The sequence below is a fragment of the Epinephelus moara genome, chromosome 16, assembly GCF_006386435.1.
Source record: "Epinephelus moara isolate mb chromosome 16, YSFRI_EMoa_1.0, whole genome shotgun sequence".
Classification (NCBI taxonomy): Eukaryota; Metazoa; Chordata; class Actinopteri; order Perciformes; family Serranidae; genus Epinephelus; species Epinephelus moara.
This window is the reverse complement of record NC_065521.1, coordinates 22,027,660-22,049,102: the sequence shown is the minus strand read 5'-3', so window position 1 is coordinate 22,049,102 and position 21,443 is coordinate 22,027,660. Positions and strand designations below refer to the sequence as shown.

General features: G+C 40.2%; 1 protein-coding gene across 1 annotated transcript in view; it reads right to left on the bottom strand.

Moving 5' to 3' along the window:
• Positions 1–21,443, bottom strand: part of LOC126403204 (contactin-3-like) — a 51,440-nt gene that overhangs the window by 20,071 nt on the left and 9,926 nt on the right. Inside the window, exons 5-14 of the mRNA XM_050065739.1 lie at positions 17,481–17,576; positions 16,170–16,373; positions 15,201–15,303; positions 14,670–14,854; positions 11,928–12,064; positions 7,907–8,036; positions 7,265–7,415; positions 6,782–6,909; positions 5,271–5,440; positions 3,793–3,910 (exon numbers count right to left, since the gene is read on the bottom strand). Coding sequence (XP_049921696.1) covers positions 3,793–3,910; positions 5,271–5,440; positions 6,782–6,909; positions 7,265–7,415; positions 7,907–8,036; positions 11,928–12,064; positions 14,670–14,854; positions 15,201–15,303; positions 16,170–16,373; positions 17,481–17,576 — 1,422 coding nt within the window. The remainder of the gene's footprint in view (positions 1–3,792; positions 3,911–5,270; positions 5,441–6,781; positions 6,910–7,264; positions 7,416–7,906; positions 8,037–11,927; positions 12,065–14,669; positions 14,855–15,200; positions 15,304–16,169; positions 16,374–17,480; positions 17,577–21,443) is intronic.

The window sequence follows — 21,443 nt, the reverse complement described above, 5'->3', positions numbered from 1 at the left end:
AGGCCGATAAAAAGCAAATGTAATTTATAACAAAATACTTTTGAGTGGAGTAATTTTGTATTTAAAATACTCAAAATACTTTCTCCACGAATCAAAAAACAAAAATAACAGGCTACACATTCTTATAATATTGGATTTAACAATATTTTTTACTTCTTTTTTTTAAAATATTTTTATCTATATGTTTTTTTTTTTTTAAACTTGGGCCATTCAATGTGCCCTTCACCGATCTAGTGGTTTGTTTTACTGGACTGTGCATAACATAGGAAATTGTATGTTGTTGTGGTTGATGCTTGGGATGAGTATGCTACAAATGAATTGCCTCACGTGGGATCAATAAAGTTGTCTGAATCTAAATCTGAATCAATAAATAATATTTTAGGGTAGCTTCCATGTCCCTAGCTTTTTTTTTTCTCTTTTTCATTTGAAAAAAGTTGAACACAGGGCTCCAAAGGCTCCAAGTTTTGAAAAAAGTTGAACACAGGGCTCCAAAGGCTCCAAGTTAGACAGCAAACAAGTGAACTAGCTATAGTAGCTACAGTATCTTGCTGCTGTTTAGCTAGACCGTTGGTGGACAGTTCACAGCACAGCTAGACTAGACTTGCCAGACATGCTGCTCATGTGGATGGACCCACACTACCAGTAGACTACCTTGCTGCTGGGTCTGGCTATGTAGCCTATTGTATAAATACATGGTGTTGATAGTTATAATATCAAGCTAGTGATGCTTATGCATGCCATTAATGGATGAATCATAGTTGTTCTTTCTGGCATAGTTACTTGTGGTCTCTAATTGCAGCATGTAAATTTTGAGCATTTTTGGTCAAGGACTTTTTCAGTTATTCACAAAAAGATTTGAATCGGTTAGTATAGCGTCATCTATGGACGAATTGTGGGCACTCTTTCTGGTATAGTTACTCATGGTCTCTAGTTGCAGTAGGCAAATTTTGAGCATTTTTGGGCTTTGTGGATCGACTGACCAACTGACCAACCAGCCGATTGACAGAGTGACCTATAGAGCTGCGGGTCGCTGCTAAAAAGAATACATGTATTTTATTTTGATACATTTTCTGGCACCAGTATTTTGTATTTTGTATCAAAATACATTTTGATGTATTTTTGCCCATCTCTGGTTGTTAGTGCAATACATTTTGATGTATTTTTGCCCATCTCTGGTTGTTAGTGCTGTTCTAGGTGTTAGCATCACTAACTGCTAGCTGCCAGCTTAGCCACCTCCATGTTGAGAGCCGTGTGGAGACAACCTCTAAATTATAGATACTCTTTGAATATCACATAAGGCTCTGTTAATTAAAAAAGAGAAATAAAATACAATAAAATACATTGTGAAATACCTACATGTTTCAGATGCCCATGAGTTTTTAGCAGTTCCACCAAACAGTGACTTCCCTTCAGGTGGTTTTATTTAAATTACTGTTTGAGCCCAAAGAAGTCAATTTATCCAATATTTCACAAAAAAGAGAAAAATAAATTAAAACATCACAACAATTTATGTTGCAGAACTTCAATTTTTTCTTCTTTTCCACCCCAATTAGAATTTCACAACCCCGCAGATTTATCTTGGGACCCATTAGAGTGGTCCGAACTACTTTAGGGAACGACTGGACAAAAATTTGATAAAGTAAATAAAACTCCCTACATCTCACCACCTACAATAAAAAACAACTGAAAATAATGGACGTAGCTACTGGGACGTCACACATTGGCTTGTGGACTCTCGTTTTGAAGCCTCAGCATTTCAACCTTTGCCATCTTGGTTTTTTTGGAGCCAGAAGTGAGAGACTGACCCCTCCCCCCCTTTTGATACTTTAAATACATTTATCCATTCATTCATTAACCATAACTGCTTATCCTATTGGGGGGAGGGTGGGCTGGAGCTGACATAATATATATTTTGCTAATAGTACTTATCTGCATTTACTTAGGTAGGACATTGTATGCAGAACTTTTACTCTTAATTGAGAATCTTTCACATTGTTGTATTGATACTTTTTTAAGCAGTATTTCTTGCACTGCTGGTTATTGTCCATTGTACATGTATCCAAAAGTACCTGAAGAGGGCCAGAGGATATGGAGAAAATCAATTATCAGTATATTTTTAACCCAATACCTCAATATCAAGATTGTGATGATATTTACACAATTTGATTTTTAATACATAATCATCAGTGATGTGGACATAAAGACATACGATATTAAGACAGCCAAAATCTAAGACGATATCTAGTCCATTATCACAATATCAATATATTGCCCAGCCCTATCTAAGTATAAAGATAGAGGAGATTTCCAAACAGGATAATGTCTGGCCACTGGACATGTGACCACTGTCAGTTTGTTATAGCTCTGCAGTTGTGATCAAGCAAAGCCATTCTTTGCCCTCCATGACTGGTTTTCTTTCCAGCTTCATGCTTTGTCGCCCAACATTTGGAGTCATTCGATCCAAGCAATGAGACATCCATGACAGCTGCCGTGAGCAGGAAGTGTAAATAATGCACAATCTGAATCACAGACAAGTTTCTCTCCAGTCAATACTAGGCCAATCCATTTCCATGGCCTTGATATTGCTTCTGCTTGAGAAACAGCCCCATTTCCACTTAGTCCTCAGCCAATTGGAAAGGAGTGCTTATTAATGCCATTTACCCAGAAGATCTTTAACATGCCAAGCTAAATCACTGGTGGGTATCCTTACAAGATAAAGATATGGATCCAACCATTTCAAATCTTGACACCGATATCATCCCTAACCTCATTTGACATTTAACATATTTGCGTAATGTCAATTCGCCGGGCTATTTGACGTATCGATCAAAGCCAGGAACGTCTCTCCTCTCACTCGTCTACACGCAGCACAAATCTGCCTCTCCCCGAAACACATAACAAAAGTTGTTCTATTTTGTTCTGCCCGATGTAGCTCTTGACAATCGTGTCTCTCTGGAGCTATACATACTGCATGAGTGAGCACAGACAGGCATCTAAACATTCCACTGTCAAGTACATTGCAACAATATTGAAAATTGGTCATTAAAAAGAGAGAGAGGGAACATTTTCACAGTTTTGTCAAGTTCTCTCCTTCCAAAGACATCCCTAAACGCAATCTCAAAGAAGCACAAAGCCTCCTCTATTTGATGTAATCAAGCGACTGCTACCAGAAAAAAGCAGGACATAAAAACTGTGGACTCTCTGATGACATCCAGAATCATTTTCATGAGGAAATGGGCATTTTGGTCGCACTGCAATCACCAGCTGAGACAAAACCCATTTGAGCTTAAAAGCCTATGTGAACATTATACGCCCTGACAGTCGAGCATTCTTTATATTCTCACTAAAGAATATTCATATAATCCCTCCCAAAAAATACATTCCCTTTATTTTTTCCTACACAGCTTTGGTAACTCTTACACAGCGCAGGCATCTGTTTATTGTGGCTGCATCTATCAACCACTTTACAGCTATTACATGCCCAAGTGTCCTTGAGCGAGACACTGAACTCCAAGTTGCTCCCCAAGGACAGGCCAGTGACTTGCATGGCAGCCCCGCCGCCATCAGCGTGTGAGTGTGTGTGTGAATGGGTGAATGAAAGTCAAATTGTAAAGCCTTTTGTCCGTTAAGGTAGAAAATCACTATATGAGTGCAGTCCATTTCCCATCTACAACTTTCTGTTAAGTCTAGAATTTTAAAATCCCCCTTTCTAAAAAGAGGAACCCAAAAACAATCCTGGCTGTAAGCCCTGTTTTAATTAGTGACTGCAGAGCAGAGAGGAGGTTTTCTTACCTTTGACGATCAATACAGCCACGGCTGACAGGCTCTCCACGTCCGTGTCCACCACACAGATATATTTGCCAGCGTGGTAAAGCTGAATGTTCCTGATCATCAGATCTCCTGCTGTTCTCTACCAAGGAGGAAAGAAAGCTTTATGTAGCATGAAAGATAACAGACCCTTTGACAGCTTATTAAAGAATCTAGTGAAGCATATATAAGGTGCAGTAAATAGCTGTGCCAAAAAACGTTAGCAGATCCTGCAGTTATTCGGCTAAGACTTTGCAGAGGCCTGTTTTTAAAAGATATTTAACACCAACATCTAGACAGTTCTTTGAAGTCAAAGCCATGACGCCAAACATAATGAAACATTTCTGAATGTGACAGAAAAAGCATAAACGCATACTTCTGTCCAAAATGAGCTTGGATGAAAAGGATCAAGGCCAAAATTCACGCAAATCGTATGCAGCAAATGGAATTTTTGTGTCAGACAAGACCTCGGCTATTTGCCTTGCTTTCCGCAGAGGTCGTCACCATGACCTTCAAGACCTGTTGCGAGCAACTACACAAATAAGCTATTACTATTGAGTTCAGTGGGTTTTTGCTCGATTGGAGAGAGAAGAAAAAAGGCAATCTAGATTCTCATCTGAGAGGACACCCGTAAGCAGCAAATGGTAAATTAGTGGTGAAATCGTTCTCTTGGTATTGGCAGGGAAATGTGGCAGTAGAGCCAACGTGGTTTAATTATGGAAATTAAATTCCTTGAAGCAGCAAAGTTAAGTTGATAATCTCTTTGGACTGGGGACATTCTAGCATTTCTGGGGAAGTCTCTTTTCAGATAAGAACATTGTCAGTCAAACACACATAGGAAGAATAGTTAATCTCAGAGGGTGTGAGGGCGTTCTGAAAGTGTTTTGTCATTTGGGGCTCTGCCAAGACACCTCTAATGATGTGTATCCCCTTTCTGTTATGAGGAGCTGTGCAGCAGTCTATGTCAAAGTAGGATTTGAAAAGGAATTCAAGACCAGCCAAAGACTTAAAAAATAGATTACTTCAGAAGGCTGAGCTCGAGTAGGAGAAGTGTACTCAAAAAGATGACAACCTGTCACAATGGGTGAGCAACTAACGCATTACCTACACGATGGGTTTTATGTAGGAAGTGTATTTTGACATAGCATGGCCATGTTTCCATTCACAAAAGTACAATTGGAAGCTTTAAGGGGCCGAGTGATCTAATAGTGCTTCCTCCCAGAGATTTTCACATTCCCATAGCTTATTGTGCCTCCAAGGAGACTTTCAGAATTGCAAAACGGATGCTATCACACCCATTGCAGCAAAAAACTAGCCACAGTAAATCTCTCCAAGAAATACCATGATGTCAAACCACAAGCTGTCTCTTTTAACTAATGGCAGCGATGAAGTGAAGCAAGATGCGAAGAGGTGCCAACTGCCCATTCGCACGTTCTGAAGAAGTATGACTGTGGGTCACTCACCCCACCCACTAGCTCAAAGTGACCGTCTCCCTTGGCGATGAGCTGTCCGTTGAAAGCCCAGGAGAAAGAAACGTCAAGGACGGGGTCACTGGCGACCTGACAGGGTAACACGATGCTCTCGCCCACAATGATCTCCATGTCCACCGGCCCCTGGGTGATTCTGGTTGGATCTGCCTCAGAAAAAAAAAAAAAACACTGTGAGAGGGAGTCATTTCTGACAGGGCGGCTGCCAATCTCACGCAGAACATGAGACATGTCAGTGCCAGATGAAAAGAGATGAGCAGTGTATTGGTGGTTTCCTGAAATAGAGGTCCAATAGTGAGACAACACTTACATGAACATGCTCTGAAATACACTAAGCCACATATTATTATCTATATAAAGGAAGGTCTCATGAAAGTCTTCGTCGAATAATGTGATAACACGCAGCCTGCCACTACTAAAATGGCCTAATACTCCAGGCTGACACAGCTAGAATAATCTTCTGAAATCCTGATAGCAATTACAATACACTGTGGATCAGATAAAACGTCATGTAATGGGCTGCTCTGTGCATCCAGAACAAAAATGAAGGGCGCTGCTTCAAAGTCTACAATAGCAATCATTTGGCTAAGTCTGCCGTGCTTCAAAAGTCAAGATAATGAATCTGTTAGAATCAAATAAAGAAGGTGCAGCACAAAGGAAGGGGATTTGCACCCTTACATCTTACCTTATAGACTGTCGAGGGAGAAGAAAATCACATGTAAAAAGTGTCCCCTCAGTGCTTAAGCTAGTAATAATCAATGTCTGGGTCGTGGCTCTGTGTCGCTGACTGCATTACGGCCTTGAAAAATACCCCAGCTATTTAAAAAAAAAAAATAAGCGGCCTTGGCAGTTACGGCGGCAGACAATAGTGTTCAGCACATTAATAAAACCAATAAGAGAACACTCAACTATCACTCTGCTGGAAACACGCGCTCGACAATAACAGCATCTGTAACACCTCCTCACTAACGCTTTCATTGCCTCCACTCAGGGCACTTTCATTTGTTGCAGTAAATTGGTTGTTTCAACTGCTTTGAGGCCAACAATGATCGAGTATTTTCTCAAACACCTTCCAAGTGCATTATTGCAGCCGCTGCAGAATGCAGCCGCACAAAACAACTCAATAGAATTAAACTGAAAGACAAGAGTTTTTTTCTTTGTTTTTTTAAGTTGCAGTTGAGAGTTGAATTTGGGTAACCGTTACACCCCCTCAAGGAAATAAATAAACATGTAAAAATGACCTTTAAAATGAATCTAAAAACATTTATGCTCTTACTTAATTATACAAAGTCCCTCAAGGGTAAAAAACTTCCCAAAGTTTTGACAAGCTCCTCAGAGCAAAACCTAAAGTTTGTTTATGTGTTCTACCCACCAGTTATTGACTCAAGTCCTCGTGGTACAGTAGCTGCGTTAATCCATACTGAGCAATAAATTCTGCTTACTAAGTGGGATGCACAAACATTATGCTATTTCACAGCGGAGCTTACCCGTAACAAGGAGCCTTCCAGTTGTACTTGACATGCCAAATCTATTCCTAGCAAAGCACGTATAGCTGCCTGCATCAGATTTGCTCACATTGGCAAGCCTCAATGTTCCATCTGGGGAAAGTGTGATCCTATAGGAGTGTACAAACAGAGACAGCAGTTTGCAATCCAACTTCCGAGAACAACAGCAAAAAAAAAAAAATCATGGTTAGATAAACTCTGGTTCTGGATTTGTCTACATGTCAGTGTTCTACATCATCACAGACAGTTTGTGCATCGAATATTGATCAATTAGACCAAACAAGGCTCAGCTAGAACACAGGTGGGATGAATAATGCATTGGCTTTGATATCTAAACAGAAAAAAATACTGAATTGTTTATGTTTGTACTGTTCTACCCCGACTTTGAACTGCAATCGGTCTTTTGCTGCACCATCATAAAAGTGGTTTCAGAACACAAACAGAAACTTTCAGTTCAGTCATTACCTGTCATTGGTGTGGATAGGCAGGTTTCCTTTCTTCCATAAAATGCTGGCGATGGGATAGGCCTGGGGTTTACACTCTAAAGTCACTGTAGTTCCTGCCTTGGCTTTGAGCAAAGCTCTGAGGACGTTTCCTGTGAAGTCTGGAGGAGAGGCTGATGGGAAACAGTAAACTGACTTTAGTACAAGACTGCGGCAAATCTCTCAGGGCATTTGAAGCATGCTACAGTTTGATCTGCGGAAATCATCAAGTAATGGAGACAGACATTTGAAACATTTTTGATGTTGGGGGAAAAAAATATATAAAATCGAATCACTACTGGTGATTTTTATTCCATTTCCTTCGTAAAAATTCGATTTATGTGGAAAACCTATCTGGCCCAAAAATGTTTAACTTTTAATTGGTTTTACTGTAAAAGATCATGCTCAACTGGGAATTCTGTATCTATCGCCCCATCCTCACCTTCACATCAAAGTAAATCAGGATATCATGAAGGGGAAAATATTTTTTAAATGTGTTTGCCCCCACAAAACCCTTCTCGCTGACCCCATTATCCGCTAATCCAGACAACCTTTAAGAATGACAGTAAGATGACCTTTAAGATTCTTTGCCAAAAATGATTGGAGGATATAAATGCCATCCTACCTAAAACCATTAGTTCGGCAGCAAAATATATGACGCCGTGTTTATTCTCAGCCACACACTGGTACATGCCAGCGTCAGATAGTGTCAGCACCGACACTGACAGCACTCCGTCCTCCACATGGATTCTGTCCTGTGAAGAAAGGGATGAAAGAAAGCAATTATTGCTTAAGACTTAAAGGTGGCTTTTGCTTTGGTCAGCGCACTCTGGCAAAGCTCAATAAGCACTGGAATCACTGGAATGGGTTAGAGGCATTGTCAATGGGCATAGATCAAATCGGGATTATGTTGCAGTGAATGAATCGGTCAGAGCACAAACCACAATTGTGTTTTTCACTATTCATGTTCTCACTATTATGTAAACCAGTCTATAATATAATATAATATCCTGTAGGGAAAACCTAGCATGGAAAGCATTTTAATGATTGATTTACATCATTGACTTACATAACTCTGTCCATGAAACCAAATGCATCACAGTCCAGTCTTATATTGTTTCTTTTTTGGCTGTGTGTATTAACACACAATGTGTAATTTTGGCCGGTGGGGGTCTCTCAGTCAAAACAGTAACAAAGGACGGGTGTTCTGACAAACAGAGCTGCCGCTCACAGTGACCTACCAACATGATGTGTGCATTCACAGTGTGCTTAAGAGGTGAAAGAAAAATATTCGGAGAACATGCTGATACTTTCAACCACATTCTGATTGATCTATTGCTGCTGGCAGGCCACTCTGGGCAGGTAGATCGAGTGCTGCAGGGATGATGTTTTTTGCAGGCCGATGTGGAAGTTAACATTGCCCTGGTTCAATCGTCAAAAAGCCTATGGGATATTTCCATTGGATTTTGGATTACTGCAGGGAAATTAGCTCTGTGGCAAACAGGTTAATGATACATGTTTTGTTAGGCAAGATCATCTTCACAAATAACCACCACTTTTATGATTTTGAAATGTAAATGCAATCGCCTGAAGTAAAAAGCTAACATTAGCCTATAAACAAACTACACCACTGTTGCATAACTTAAACGTTGCTACCACAATGAGGCTGTAAAGCTGTGTTTAGCGTGATGACATTCTGTACTCTTACTTAGCCACTTGTTAGCAACCGCCTTTTTCAAGACACATAAAAGCTTCAGAATTTCCGAGTAAGGTATTTACTGATGCATTTTATGTCACAGAGTAAAACGGATAAGTCTCTTAAGCTTGTGTTAACCACAGACCTTATTTCAGACATCTAACCAAAAACCTACTGACTTCAAGACAAGGGAACCGGGAGCGGGAAAATACTAACTCATTGTCGGGTTTTAGGACTCATTCCTGCACCACTCTATTTGTCAGATCAACTGACTTTGATGGCGTTGTGAAACAGCGTTGAATCATGGGAGTTGTTGTCTCCATTCCCAGTGAAAATCTATCCGACGTGACTCAGGCAGAAATCATGTTCACGGACGAGGCAATGTATTAGTTTTAACTTAATTACTATTTCACTTAACTCTCATAAAATAGCCGCAAGAAACGTTAGCTAATGTAACATTAACTTAGTAAGTTACCATTAGCATTTAATGAGTAAACTACCCGTACGGCTACCGTAGCATACCTTTTATGGCTTATTTCTAGTGTGGAAGACCAGCACTGTTATCTTTGGTCAAAACAATTCTCTAAGAGCATGTTTACAGTGTTTCTAGCTCACCAGAGGGGAGACAAGTATCTTCAGTTAGTGCCCTGTAACAATTTTAATTCAGCCAGCTGCTCAGCTTTGCAGCCAATTTTTCCCAGTGGCCACTGGCGGTTCTGCAGTGAAAAATTCCCCTACGGCCCAAAAACGTATTTTCCCCAGAGACCACCATTGTCAAAGAGATGTCTGCAAAACTGATGACGGGACACCTCGAACTGCACACAAGGTCAATTATGACTCTTTCTTTTATGTTTTTTTTTACGTGGGTGGGCCAGCAGGAGGAACACCACTGTGCATATTCAGTGGGCTGTATACCGCAGAAGTAAACCCGGAAGCTAAAAAATTTTTTTGGCATATGCGCCACGCAACCAAATCCACTGGAATAAAAAGACACCACCTCCTCATACTGTATCTAGGTATTATTATAAAACTATGGGTGCGCTATCCAGCTAGCTAGTTTATTGGACCACTGGTGGGACAACCTATAAGAGAAGCTGAAGCTTACTGAGCAAGCTAGCTAGCTGGATAGGGACACAGCCCCTCCTTGCTCTGCTCTTGCTTTCTCTAGTTTGTGAAAAACACTTTTGTAGATTGAGTGATAACAGACAGCTACTTGACAGCAAACCAACTTGACGACATGGCCAAACCCAAGTATGACGCTGAATATATTAAACTGTGTGGACCTTGACCTAAGGACTAGGGAGAAATCTGGACCCCGTGGCTGGACCAGTTGGAAACCACTGCTCTATAAAGTCTATATAAGGTCATTAGTTGGGTTTCCATCCAAATGTAGCAGACTGTAACTGAATTTATAGAAAATGAGCAAAAGAAAATGCTTATTTTTTTGGGGCTTTTTGCTTTTAATTCATAGGACAGTAGTTAGTGTGAAGGAGGGAGAGGGTATTGCATGCAGCAAAGGGCCGCAGGCTGGAATGGAACCCACTGTTGCTGCAGCAAGGACATTGCCTTTGTTCATGGGCTTGCCCACTCTACCCACTGAGCTACTAGCCAGCCAAAAATACTAATGTTTGTACATTTCTATCCACTACTGTTATACGAATAGTGATTGGTTTCTCGAGATAAGCAGTAGATGGCGCTAATTCCCCAGTCAAGTGCCATTATACTACTACAGAGGAAGATAATGTATAGTGTTTAATAACTAAGAGCACACTGAACAATGGAAATAGGGAGTTTTGAATAAATAATATTACAGCTAAGTGCTCTTGGAAGAGCTCTGGTAACAGCGCTGTGTGCGTGTTAAAAGCCACCTGGAGACGACAGAGAGAGCTTGCAGTGACTTCATGACTGTGCGTCGTCATTATTTTGCTGATTCTGTTTCAACTGCATTTACTTGCATTTTACTTTTATTGATACACCAGTTTTTCCACCCACCCCAAGTGTAAAAGATTTAATGCGCAAATTAAAAATGCATATAATGAGAGGTGGATGGACACACTTATTAACAAAGGACAAAATGAAATGCTTCATTACCTTGAATAAAATTACAGGTTTCTCTGGGTTTAAACATTGTTTTGAATAGTTGGAATAATGTATACAACTCAAAAAAATAGGCTATGACATTTTTAGACATTTTTATGAGTATATGTTACATAACATACCTTTAAGCTCTCTCTTTGAATCTAAGAATATCCATTTACACAGCAGTATGATTTTCATAAGCCTTTATATCCGAAATGGAAATCAAGAACACTAGATAATACCATTTTCATGGTAAAAATGCTAATCATATTCTAAATCTTGCAAGAGTAAATGTATTCTTGAAATCAAATTATATAGTGACATTTAACAAAAGGTCTTTTTAAAAATAAAAATCAAATGTCTCGCCCTGAGCATTATCAAATGCTGCTAAGAAAATAAAGCAACAGCAACATGTTAAACTCAAGTCAAGTTTACAGCTATGCATCTGCAGACATTTCCCTGGTGGTCTGGGGTAAGGTGTGCTGCTATATACAGTATATTTCACAGCAGATTACTCCCATTGTCCCTAAATGTGGAGGAGCTTAAACATGCACCATGAATAATGAAAAACAACCACTGACTCCATTCAGATGAAATGGAGCAATCTCCCAGGGACTACACTGATCCACTCTCTAAGACTGTGTAATCTGCCAAGGTAGAGGAGAATAAGAGACAGTTACATCCATGTCTCATCACTGGCACACCTCAGCAAGATGTTTACACTCTCCTCTCATCTCACTCTGAATTACACTTGGAAAAACAGCCGTGTGTTTGACGCCAGGCTCTCTAAAATGAAAGGATGAGCTGGAGCTGAGGATTAAGTCTTTAAAATGAAACATTGGTAGGTGGCAGAAGACAGGCAGTAATTTACCTCTGAGAGTAGCTGTTGGCCGTTCTTCAGCCACGTGTAGGAGGGTTTGGGCTTGCCATTGGCTCGGCACTCCCAGTATAGTCTCTCCTCTATGGCCAGGGCCGTGTCCTTCATGGCCTGGATCCACTGAGGCTTGGCTGAGGGAACAGAAACACACTCCAGTGAAATATCTGACGAGAACCGCGGGGACAGATTTTGAAGGAGCAGAATTATCTCGCTAAAATATGCCGCTTCCAAAATAGTTCAAAGGAAAGCGTTTGTAGATTGACAGCTCAAATAAGTGGAAATCATAAAGCGCTTGGAGAATGGGTTTGTCTTTAAGAGAGGAGTGAATGTAGGGTATCACTCAGTTTCATCACTTAAATGTGTCAGCACCCCGTGGCAACTCAAGATTAGCACGTAAACACTGCGCCACAAAGCAGGAAGCTCCCATGACGGCTGAAGTGCACCCCACATCTCCTCTCACCGTAACCTGTCACCTCAATTCTTAGTATAATAAACATCACCCCTGTCTGTTTCCCACCCAGCACATAACTCCCTGAGCTTCTCACCTCTTACATATTTACAGCTTTTCAGGAATTTTCATGGGTAGAGTGTTGTGCTCATAATAAGCACAGCTCACTTTGCAGGCACTTTACATATCGTCTATTCCAATTTCACAGGTGTCATTTTCCCTCTCTCACAAATTCACAGCGGCTGAAGTAAGCCAAGAACCCGAAAATGTAAAATTAAAACCAACAGCGCTTATTATCCGGGAAGAAGGTAATGACTTTTTCCGGCTGTTTATAAAACAATGAGCTGTTAAAATTATGACAATTATCATATTACCAAATAACAACTCTTAACCTTAACCACTTCAATTCTGGATTTCACATATTAACAGCAAACGCATTAAAGGGACAGTTCACCCCCAAATCAAAAATACTAATTTTTCCTCTTACCTGTAGTGCTGTTTATCAGTCTAGATTGTTTCAGTGTGAGTTACTGAGTGTTAGAGATATCGGCTGTAGAGATGTCTGCCTTCTCTCTAATATAATGGAACTAGATGGCACTCAGCTTGTGGTGCTCAAAAAATTGAAAAACTCAACAGCAATCTCTCAAGATAATCCACAGACCTTGTTGTTAGTAGTTTCGTGTTGGATCTATTTTCTTTCTACCGAACTACACCTGCCAACAGATCATCACTTTGAAGGAAGCTTGAATCTACTCATGGACGAGAGGCTGGCCCTCGTGGCAGCGCGAGATGTAGACATTAATGGTGTCCTCCTTAGCTGAGCTGTAACGTTAGCTAGCTCACTGGTGCTAGGGGAGTTAGCTGTAGATGCATGCTTCCTTCTGCACAGTGATACAGTTCGTAGGGGTAGTTCGATAACAAGAAAAAATTTCCTGCGCACAAGGTCTGTGGATTATCTTCAGTAACCAGGTCATGATCTCTGCAAAGACATCACTGCAGGGTTCTTTTCAAATGTCTCAAAAATTGGAAAAACACAGGTGTAGTTGAAAGAAATATTTGGATAGTGTGATTCATTGTCTAAGGGTGCAAACAGAATATTTACCAAAAAAAGTGAAAAAGAAAAAGGAAAAAAAACCTGTGTACGAGATTACAAAACATTACGAAAAGGAAGTTTCTCAATAAATTAAATGAATTAGTACCCAATCTGTGTAGATGTTACCTTCCCTCAAGAAGGTAACATCTCTCAAGACAGCCCCTTGTAGAATACTCCAGGTATGAGTCCTAAAACCCGGAAATTAGTTAACATTTTAGCACTCCTGGTTCCCTCTGCGTGAAGTATTTAAATGGGTTTTTGGTTAGATGCCTGAAACAAGGTCTGTGGTTAACACAAGCTTAAGAGACTTCCATGCTTTGTTCTACGACATAAAATACGTCAGTCAGTAAATACCCCACTCATGAATTTTAAAGCCTTTATGCTTCTTAGAAAAAGGAAGTTGCTAAAAACTGACTAAATAAGACTACAGACTAGCGTCACACCAAACACAGCACAGCCTCTTTGTGGTGGTGACACTGAAGTCGTGCGACCGTACTGTAGTTATAGCCTAATGTTAGCTTTTTACTTCTGGCGGTTGCATTAAGCCTTTAAAAAACCTAACCCATATCAACCTGGTGCTCATCTATACAGATTATCTTGCTGAACAAAACACGCAAGTATCATAAACTTTTATTTGCCACATATCTTATTCTCTGCAATAATCCAAAATGTAATATAAATTTCCCATTGGCCCTTTGTTGAGGGAACCAGGGCGACACTAACTCCTGTGTCAGCCCACAAATAAACGTCATCCCTGCAGCAGTCTATAAACCAGCAGTCCTCTCTTTACTAGGCTTTATATTTTCATAAGAAAATACAGTTAACACATTTTCTCACTGGATAAAGCATTAGCAGCTTCTGAAATCCACATATACATAAAACAAGGAATACCTATACTTTTCATAAATATTATCCTCAGACCAAAAAGTTCATCGCAGCTAGTTCCATTATATTTAAGAGAAGGCAGATATCTCTATGGTCGATATCTCCAACACTCTGCAACTTATCCAAAAACAATCTGTATTGATAAATAGCACTACTGGTAAGAGGGAAAAATATGTATTTTTGATTTTGGGGTGCACTGTCCCTTTAAATCAGGAATAGGATGTATGGGACATAGTAAAGATGCTTAATAATTATACAATTAGTAATGTTTCTTTCGTTGTCTTAACAAGCCAAACAAAAGTCTTAGTACCGTAGAAAGCCAGTCGACCAGTGGCTGTGTTCTTGCCCATCTTGTTCTCAGCCACACACTCGTATCCTCCTGTATCATCCTGCTGGAAGCTGGGGATCTCCAGCACAGCGTTCGAGTACTTCATTTTGACTTTGCTGGGGAAGGGAACGCCGTTAGCTCTCTTCCAGGTGATTTCGGGGACAGGGCTGGAGGAGACAGAGGAAGCAAACCTCAGCTGAGATTTTGAATCAAGTTCTTTTCAACTTTTAAGATTGTCGCTCAGGTTGCAAGTGTCTTATAATCCTGTAATAAAGGGTTTGATGGAGCTTAAGAGCCTATTCACTGTATTTCTTTTGCGGATGAATGGTTTAGAGTTAACCCAATCTGACAACAAAAAAAAAAGCCACCTCAAATGGTTTTTAGACCAATCATGACTTGATGCCACACGCTCTGAAATATAATTGCCACAGTAACTTTACTATATAGAAATCGGGAGGTCTGAAATGAAAGACAGCAGAAGATTGAAAACATGCTTCAAGGAATCCAGCTTACTTCCCAAGGGCGAAACACTCCAGCGTAACTGTTGATCCTTTTGCGGCGGGTACATTGTCTGGGAAATTAACTTCTATTTTCGGCTCATATTCGCCCATCACTCCTATGAAAAGGAAGCACAAGAACTTGCTCAGTCTTCCATTATTCATGACTTACAAGCAATACGGCTTGCATTACGGACCAAACAATAGCACTGTAAAACTAACAGAGGAGAAATAAAAGACACATGAGCAAACATTCTCTCATGGGTAAACTCAAAGTAGTACATCACTTAAATGCGCAGCCGCCAGAGTGCAGTGAAATACCAGCGAGGAATAATTTAAATCTCGTCTTGGTGGAACAGACATGGTGGAATTTGAAATCTTGTTTTTTTTAGCTAGTCTGGCTGTTTATCTATTATTTCAAAGCTTGAGTGGGCAGTTCCCAACCACCGGTGTTTTATTGTTTGTATCAGTATTTAAGACATTCAAGGCCGGGATCAGAAAGCGATGCGATTAGATTTAAATTTATGCAGCTACATGTACAGTACACTGAGTGGAAACTAACTGGTTGAGCCACCAGAACACTCAATGTAATGGTCCAGTGACGTATGGCTTATCTTTAATTCATTCGAAGGCAATCTTTATTCACTCTTTCTATGAAGGCGTAACAGAGAATAGAACAACAGACCAAAGAGAACCGGCTTGAGAATTCATGTGAAAGCACAGGGAAAGCTTTTAAAGGGAATGCGAATTATAAGAAAGCAAAGTCAGCAAAGAGAAGATTTGGGTGCTTTGTTTGCTGGCCTACATTGAGGAGCAACTATTTACTTGCAAGCATTAGCACTTGGTGACTCAACTACAGTGAGGCACGACAGGACAAAGAGCACTCATGCAAGTACGATGATTAAAGCCACCTTGAAAGGAAAGGTCCTTAATACACGGCTGAAAGGCATACTTGTCACATCATGGCCGCAAGCTGTGGGCTTACCATCTGTCCTGAGGATCAGAGACGTCGGTGAGCTCTGAACTTTGCCCTTTGTGATGCTGTTCATCACGACACAAGTGTAGTTACCCACATCAGAGGGCTCCACCTTGGCAATGTAAAGGTTTCCTGTCTGCTGGGAGACGAAACGTCGATTGTCTTGTTGAACAAAGTATGGGTACTCGTTGAAGACCCATGCGTATGTGAGGTCTGGAACACAAACAGAGTCGCATATGAGCATGGTAATCTTATAGTGTAATATTAAATGTCACTTAAAGTATTACATGTTGTTATAAAAAGGTTGTTTGTTTTTTTATACTTTAGAGGGGACCTATTATGCTCATTTTCAGGTTCATACTTGTATTTTGGATTTCTACTGAACACGTTTACATGCTTTAATTGTCAAAAAACACAATTTTCCTCATACTGTCTGTGCTGACACACCTGTATTCACCCCCATTTAAGTGCCAGCCTCTTTAAGCCCCCCTCCCAAAAAAGCCCAATCTGTTCTGATTGGTCAGCATTTCCAGGTCTTCCATGTCTTAATGTCCCTGCACCATCATTGCAGCTGTGGAATAACTGTAACATAATATAGCGGCACTTTCTACAGTTAAAAATCCCCAATAAAAGCTTCTAAACCAAAGTCTTTACAACCGGAAATGTTTCATCCAAAATCAGGGAGAAATTAATAACATCGGCAGCCAAGATTACATGTTTTCCTGACATTAGCATGTAGCTACATGTAGCAGTGTGCAGCTGAAGGAATGACTGTGATGGAGTACAGCAGCACTTTCTACTGTGAAAATCACCAATAAAAATTGCTAAACAAAAATCTTCACAACTAGACTTGTTCCAGCAGGAATAAAATCCAAAATCGAGGGAAAAGGAACAACATTGGCAGGCAAGATTACACGTTGTCCTGACGTTAGCATGTAGCTACACGTAGCAGTGTGCAGCTGAGGGAATGACTGTGACGGAGTACAGCAGCACTTTCTACTGTGAAACATGACCAATTAAAGTTGCTAAACCAAAATCTAGCAAATTGTAGCAGTATAAGATATAAAGAAATACAACACACGCTGACATCAGTTTGCCTTTAAAGTATTCAGAGTGGACCTGAGATTTTTGCTCACAGGGATTACTTTTAATGTTTACCTCATTATTTGAAACTTTGGCCATGTTTAAAATGAACATCCAACGTTGTAACATCATATATACGACAGAAAAAAAGGATAAGTATAATAGGTCCCCTTTTATCTTGTCAAAATACTAGAACTTTAAACAACTGCACTGTTGGCGGTCAACATGAAGGCTTACCTCCTGAGGAAGTGGGCGTTCCACAGAGTAACACCACTCCTTGTCCCTCACGGACTGACACCGCGCTTCTGGTGTGGACTTTGAAATGATCTAAGTCTGAGGGAAACAAAAATGAAAAGAAAGATCACCGCAGGATCTCACATATCAGAGCAGGACAGAGCTAAGCAAAAGCTTTCAGCGAGACACTGACACGAGCGCGTACGGAAATTGTCGTGAGAATTGCAATTCTGCGATTCCAGGGAGAGACAGAGAGAGGTTGAGACGGGGGTAGACAGAAAAGAGCTTGTACATCTGATGGGTTTTGTATAGCAGAAGAATATAGTGCAGGAATTTAGCTGACGACTTATATGAGATATTAGATACATTTTACAACATGGGAACGAGGCTGGTAAGAACAGGTTAGGACTCCAGTTGTGTATGTGTGTATGATGACCACATGAGCCTGGCATGATGGGATAGGCTGCAATCCAAACCAGTGCCATTACACAACAAGATTGCTTGGTCTAACTTCAGCTATAGTAGGTTAAAGTAGCTATTTCTTCTTATTATTCTACAGCATCGCATCCAAACAGCATGTTTTCCAGTGTATGTTAAAAGTAAAAGGATCCAGATCACAAAAAACATACACACATATTCCCACCTACCCCTGGTGTCATCTAGCCATGAATGTATCTCCCAATTACTCTGTAAGATCCACAGACTTCAATTTAATCAGTTCCCATTTTTTCAGTTGGGACTGTTTTCATCTGATGGTGAAAATTGTTCAGTTTTTTAATGTCATTGAGTCTCAACAGTGCATATCTTAAAAGCCTGTCAAATGCAACCAAAAATATCTGCATGGCCAGACACTGCGAGAGCGAAAAGAAGGTGTGAAAAGATGTTTTGTTGTGATCTGCCTGAATAGAAGCCTTAATGAACAGTACATAAATAGCAAGTATTCATTTCTTTATCCGTTTGATGTCTGCTGGTTCCACCACCAAAGATATGTTTTGTGAGAGAAATCACAGCTCATATATAATTTTTGTGACATCGCAGTTGTAACATAAAGCAATGTTTACACCATTTCTTATATTCGTTTGCATTACTCTTTTCTTTGTTTAACAGCCCCGGCATATTATGTCCCAGTCAAAGTAAAGGTTTGTTTCAGTCCACATTGAGGTATTCTTCACACACTACTTCAGCAATTTGGCTGACGACTTTACCCCAGGGTGCATCCAGTAAAACGCAGATGACTTTTGATCGAGCCAAGCAGGGAAAAGTGAAGTAGTCAGTCTTTGTTTGCACGTACGAGCATAAGTGAAGTCGTCACACTCAAACTGCTCCCATGTTACTCCAGCATTTAATGTTGCCTCCAAGTTGCAGCGCTCATAAATATTGCAAATATCGCCCACCTAGTTTGGTGTGTGTCTGCATTATTTGCTAAGTGCAGTTTCACTTCTATACCATTTCTTAATAAAAAGTGGCAAACACAAAGACAGACGGTATGAGCACACATAATAGCAGAGAGGTATGGGGATACGGGGACAGGGAGTTCTCTTATGAAATAACAAGAGGAAATTTGGGAGGAATATCTTGGCAATATTAATAAATTCTCCATAACTGTTGGATATGTATTAATCCAATTCAAGGTCATCCATAGACTTAATTATTCAAAATCACGAATACACAAGATACCCCCTGAGGTGTCTTGTAAGACATATGAGAGCAGCTTGTTCCTCTCTCTATGGTCACAGCCAAAAGTTCAGCCATTTTGAAGGAATATATTTGAATTTTGATCAGACTTTTACGCTGCCCCAACGAAACCAGATCCATTGATAGACATTCTGAGTGTCACACTGAATAAGGCTGATAAATGCCAATAACAGGCAGTTTCATTATGCAGGTTTTAATGAAAAAAAAAAGCTATACTTCAGAGGTGGAAAGATGAGTCTGTGCCCACCTTTGAAGTGTGGCTTAGGGAACTGAGCGAGGTATTACATTTAAAAGAGTTGATGTATTATTTAAACAAAAAGCCAGTGTCATTTGTTAAAGTTTGGCACCTAATAAAATCCTTTATGACCAATATTGGCCAGGGATCTCTATAATCATCAATTATTCTTCATCATACCAATTTTTTCTTTCTTGTCATAATGATCGTTTTGTTTGGCTGTGCTCTGTGAGCCTTGACTGTCCTAAGTTGTTTGTCATTTATTATTTGACGTGAGATATCTGACATCGGAAGTTCAAAGCATATAATTTTAAGTGTAGCCATTTAAACATTTATAGTTTTCCTTTTTCGCCTTGTGGTTTGTCCTGCTCTAAGCAATTAACAATATGTTTGAGATAGTTAGAAATTGTTAGGACACTAATCAGTTGGGCCTCATTCCTGAATATGTGCATAGAAATGTTCCTACTTTTCACACAAAATAACTGTGCGCGCAAAATCATTGTCGGATTCATGACACGTGCGCACCGGCCAATTTTGTTCTGATTGCATTTTTTAAACATATCAGATTCAAACTCTTTTCATAAAATAACTTCAGCTATCTGGCGTACATGAAAGGAGAGACGGAGTGCAGGAAAAAAATGGAGAAACGTACGTGATGGTAAATGAAATGTCACGCATCGACACATATTAGAGCAACGTTACCTTGATAGCTAAAGAAAATAAATTGACGTTATGTTACATCACTTGGGAAGTTATCTACAGAAGATTACTTTAACAATTTATTACACACAACAAAACTTCATGACTTTTCCAGAACTTTTCATGATTTTTACTAGGGCTGCCCCCTGATAGTCGACTAAACGTTAGTCAATCAGAAAGGTCATTAGCAGGGCTTGACGCTAACTTTTTTCCCAAGGAGCACATGTGCTCCTAAGTTGAAAAAGTAAGGAGCGCCCAAAGAACTTTAGGGGCACAATGTAAATTGATCAAATAATGTGTTTTCCGTAATAAACATGATGCAAATAGACATTTACAAGCAAAATTATTTAATGAATTTGTATACAAAATGTACAGAAAGGTAAAATCATCAAGTTTTGAAAAAGTATTGCAATTTAATTTTGTCTTTAATGTTATTATCTTATATATATGATCTTTGCAATATGATTATCTTATATAATGTTATTACTATCCTAAAACATTCTCCAGGTCCTCTGAAACTCTGCAGGACTTAAGCCTCTTTCACACAGAGCTTTCGCGGCGCCCACCGCGGGGTAGGGCGCAGAGGACAGGATTTGGGGGAGTACAGGCTCGTTCAGGAGCTACAGCTCCATGATGACCGCTTTCGGGTCTACTTCAGGCTCTTCTCTGCTATTGGACGTGCGGTGGCGAGGTGTCGTCACAGTGTGTTGCGGTGAAATTAAAAAAATTTCAATTCAAGCGCAGGCATCAGCTCTGCGGCAGAGTGGTGCGCTCTTGCACCGCGGTAGCACATACACAATGAATGGGTTCGTCGGCGGAGGTCTGCGCTTTGCTCGCTCTGTGTGAAAAGGGCTTTATTTCCACCCTGCCCAGCAGCGGTACTGTGGCGAACGGTCCCTAAAGGCCTCTACACATGATCAGCTGTAAAACCGCTTTGCGCTGGCTGTCCCATTGTTTGTCTATGGAGAGGGCAGCAACGCCTGACAAAGTGGCACCGCTACCCTTGGCGTCGTGCATGATATTCATTGTGCCGACAGTGGCTTGGAAAACTGACCATAACGGTGTCACACGGGGAAGAGGGAAGAGGGAAGGCGGCTGGAGTTCCTCCAACATTTGCGGTTAGATTATCATATTTTTTTATTGACAAAAATATAGGCTGCTTCGGCTGATTTTTTTATGCGCACATGTGCCCCTAAATATTCTTTACAGTTCACACACACCTATTTTTAGTCGCAAATGCGAGTGAAACGCTCGCACTGTCAAGCCCTGATTAGTCTGCGAGATTTCATTGGTCACTTAGTCGCAGAAAAATAAATAAATAAATGAACAAACATGAA